Source organism: Clupea harengus, chromosome 16 (genome assembly GCF_900700415.2).
Source record: "Clupea harengus chromosome 16, Ch_v2.0.2, whole genome shotgun sequence".
Lineage (NCBI taxonomy): Eukaryota > Metazoa > Chordata > Actinopteri > Clupeiformes > Clupeidae > Clupea > Clupea harengus.
Window position 1 is genome coordinate 7,284,563 of NC_045167.1, and position 3,914 is coordinate 7,288,476.

Here is a 3,914-nt window from a genome sequence, read left to right on the forward strand (position 1 = left end):
TCAGATACACACACACACACATTATCTCTCTCTCTCTTTCGTATGCACACACACACACACACACACACACACACACACACACACACACACACACACAACACACACACACACACACACACACACAACAAAAAACACACAGACAGACATACTCTCTCTCTCCTTAGCACGTGAGGCCCTGTGGTTCAGGCATACTTTCCTAAGCTGTTTAAAAAAAAACGTGTTTTGTTCCAGTCGTTCACAGATGCAAAGATTTATTGCGTAAGGAAAGACAGTGAATGTGAAAAGCCCATTCCAGCCGCTGTCAAAAAGGAGGAAGAAAAACCATCAAACTCACAGGCAGAAAACAAACGACGGCGTTCGCCGTTAGCGGGAATACATTTCGAGATAGTTTCCCACACTTATCAGCCTAATGGCGGCATACAGTGCTGTGTGTTTGGACAGTGATAACGAGTGCGTTTCCACAATCAACCTGGAGAGCAGCTGTGCAGACATGAGAGAGCCCAGACAGAGCCAAACTGAGCTGGGCCTGACCTTAGGGGAAAACACCACGGACAGGCCATAGTGTTTATGTTTATATTTATGTTAGTGTTTATGTTTATATTTATATTTACTGAAGCATACCAAACAACATGTAGCGGTGGTTTGGAAAATAAGGTAAGAAAAGACTGAAAGAGATGCAGATGTTTAAATATTTAATATTTTAATTGTAGGGGGTTCAAGCCCTGGGCTCTGTAAAGCGCCTTGAGACAATGTTATTGTTTTGGCGCAACATAAATAGAATTGAATTGAATGAATATTTACTATTATTTACTACTATCAAACAAGACGACTAATGAAAATGAACTAGAAGAAATACAGTGACGGGGGACGAGGAGAGATAGACAGAGAGCGAAAGAGGGTGAGACAGTAATCACTTTATGTTGTTCATTAGAAAACACAACAAACAACAACAAAACTGGTCAGTTATATTTACACACTGACCAAGATGACAATGAAATATCGAGAAAAATAAAGAAAGACATTTGAAGAGAGTGAGAGGGGTTGGGGGGTGATATTCTCGGGCACCAGTTCACTGCGTTGGGAAAACACGTCGGGCCATCTGAAATAGAGATGCAAACCATCAGCCAACAAGTCCAGAGCAGTGAAGTGTGGAGAGGACTGGGGGTGACAGAGAGCAGAGGATCTATTCCCATAGTATTGACGGACATTATTCATTGTTATGTACATCTGCGGTCTGTAGTTGATTTTCCTTTTCTCAGTTTGTTCTGCTTGATTGGATTGTCTCATTTCTTTGTTCTGTAAAGCCATTGACGTGATTGAGAAAGGCACTACATAAATACAAAATGTTATTATCGTTATTATCTAAATTACAACCGTATTCTGTTTCATTTTTATTTTCTTTGGGAAGGCTTAGAACTGAGTGACTGTTGAACACCTCTCTTTTTCTCTTCCCTTGCTCCCCCTGTCTCTCTCTCCACCCCTCTCTTTTCCTAACTCTGTCTCTCTCTTCCTCTTCCCCTTGCTCTCTGTCTCTCTTTCCTCATCTTCTTCTCTTTCTCTCCCTATTCTGTCTCTCTTTCTCCATCTTTTCCCTCGCTCTATGTCTCTTTTCCCATCTCTTTCTCTCCCCCTCTCTACCATTCTGTCTCTGTCTTTCTCTATCTTTTCCCCTCACTCTCTGTCTCTTTCTACCCATTTCTTTCTCTTTCTCTCTCCCCCCCCCATTCCTGCAGGCGGTCGCTAAGACGATGTCCACAGACTGCCGTTGCCATGGCGTGTCGGGCTCGTGTGCGGTGAAGACGTGCTGGCGCACCATGGCCCCGTTTGAGCGCGTGGGTCGCTACCTGAAGGAGCGATACGAGACCAGCGTGCAGGTTCTCGAACGGACCGCCCCGGGGTCAGCAGCGCGCCGCCGTCGGGGGTTGGCGGGGGCGCTGGGAAGATGCCCCCCCCCCGTAAAGTGCGGCGGCGTGAGAAAGGTCGTCGGCGTGTGCCGGTGGGGAGAGAGGAGCTGGTCTTCCTCCACAAGTCGCCCAACTACTGCCTGGAGGACCGGAAGCTGGGCGTGGCGGGGACACGCGGCCGCCGCTGCAACCGGACCTCGGGCGGCGCCGACGGCTGCGGCCTGCTCTGCTGCGGTCGCGGCTACAACACGCACGTAGTGCGGCACGTGGAGCGCTGCGACTGCAAGTTTGTCTGGTGCTGCTACGTCCGTTGCCGGCGCTGCGAGAGCATGAACGACATGCACACTTGCAAGTAGCAGCCGGTGTGTGTGTGTGTGCGTGTGTGAGAAAGAGAGAGCTGCTGTGTGTTAATTCTACAAGTAGCATCCGCTTCATATGAAGATAGACACACCTGTGTGAGGCAGAGTGTGTGTGTGTGTGTGTGTGTGTGTGCCATAGAAAATGACCGCATAAAACATAAAACAGGGCATCAGAATGGACTAAACTGGATTGCTCAACTGTACGAACACCAGACTCATTTGATAGTCAACAACAAGTGTCTAATATGTGAAACACACCCAGCTACCCCTAATTATCCCTGTATGGGGCAACAGGTACACGTGCTGGTTGAGCTCTGGGAGGTGAAGAGGGATTGGACTAGAGTGGCAATGGACTGAGCCAAGCAACGCAAGTGGATAAGACTAAGGTGAACAGAGACTAGCCAGTCATCACAGCTAACATGACCTCATGACCTTTGCCCTTTGACCTCTCTGACTGTTCCAAATCTCACACGACCCCTTCTGTCCTCCCACCTCCTCTCATGCCCTAGCACACTTAATCTCAGTGTGTGTGTGTGTGTGTGTGTGTGTGTGTGTGTGTTGACTTTGACTCATGCCAGTGATAGAAAGCAAGAAGCGACAGCCTGAATGAAGTATTGTGAGAGAACACGAGAGAATGACGGGGCCAAATACTAACAGGAGCTGAGCGAGAGAGAGAGAGAGAAGCTTTGTGTGGATTCTCTGATCCAATCCGATTCCATTCACCACCAATGGACTCCAGGTCCACTTGGCAGCGGAGGGAGATATGGACCAGAATTATGGAACTGGACTCGTTTCTCCATTAGAAAAGAAATGGGAACATGTTGATCAGGCTCACTTAATAGACTTTCAGTCTCTTTCACCAGCTAAACTTGGGCGCTTGCTGTTATGTTAAAAAAAAAAAAAAAAAAAAAAACAAGGGAACAAGAATTGTGTTGTAGATTTATTTTTAATGGCAAAAAAAGCAAATATTTTAATATTATTGTTAATATTATTATTGTTGTTGCTATTCTTTTTAAAATGTGAGATCAGACAGTATTTTTTGTTAAATGAGAAGGAATTTGAGTCACCCTCAGGATCGTCTTTGCATCGCTGTGTTTGATTTTGGGGGTGGTAGGCTCCATATTCTTGACTGCAATAGAAGTGCAGCATATCAAAATAAAAGTAAGTTCATTAGTAATTTGCTATAATTAAATGTAAACCCCTGAAACACATCAGTACAATCATCTGGAACTGCAGATACCCTGAACATTAAACACATGTAAAGTATATTAAATCTGGAACTGCAGATACCCTGAACATTAAACACATGTAAAGTATATTGAATCTGTTAATGTGTTATTTTCAACAGGCATTTATTTTATATTTTTGTAAATATTAAATTATATACAGAGCTGGTGCCTCTCCAAGAAAGCAGCCTATTTGGGAAGTGGTTCTGGCTTTGTGTTGGCCCAGATGCAGGCCTGATCAGGACCAGGACTAGACCGAACTGGGCCACTGTATGAGATGCTGCAGGTTGACTCGTGTTGAGTGACAGCCCTGCTCTACACCGTTTGCCTTGTCTGTGTTCTCTCACTGTCTACTTTGTCTTTGGATAAACCTAATTCACACAAAGGGCCCTAATTTCATAGAGCAGCGAGCTGTGAGCTACGTG

At 45.5% G+C, this 3,914-nt stretch overlaps 1 protein-coding gene across 1 annotated transcript; it reads left to right on the forward strand.

The window, feature by feature from the left end:
• The first annotated feature begins 1,697 nt into the window (after window positions 1-1,697).
• Window positions 1,698-3,152, forward strand: LOC116224191 (protein Wnt-16-like). Its single transcript, XM_042710045.1, has one exon. The coding sequence runs from the start codon at window positions 1,943-1,945 to the stop codon at window positions 2,258-2,260; it is 318 nt and encodes a 105-aa protein (XP_042565979.1). The 5' UTR covers window positions 1,698-1,942; the 3' UTR covers window positions 2,261-3,152.
• The last annotated feature ends 762 nt before the right edge of the window (window positions 3,153-3,914 follow it).

Bases quoted from the DNA above. Each gene is read 5' to 3' on its own strand.
- LOC116224191 (XM_042710045.1), top strand. From the start codon at position 1,943: ATGCCCCCCCCCCGTAAAGTGCGGCGGCGTGAGAAAGGTCGTCGGCGT.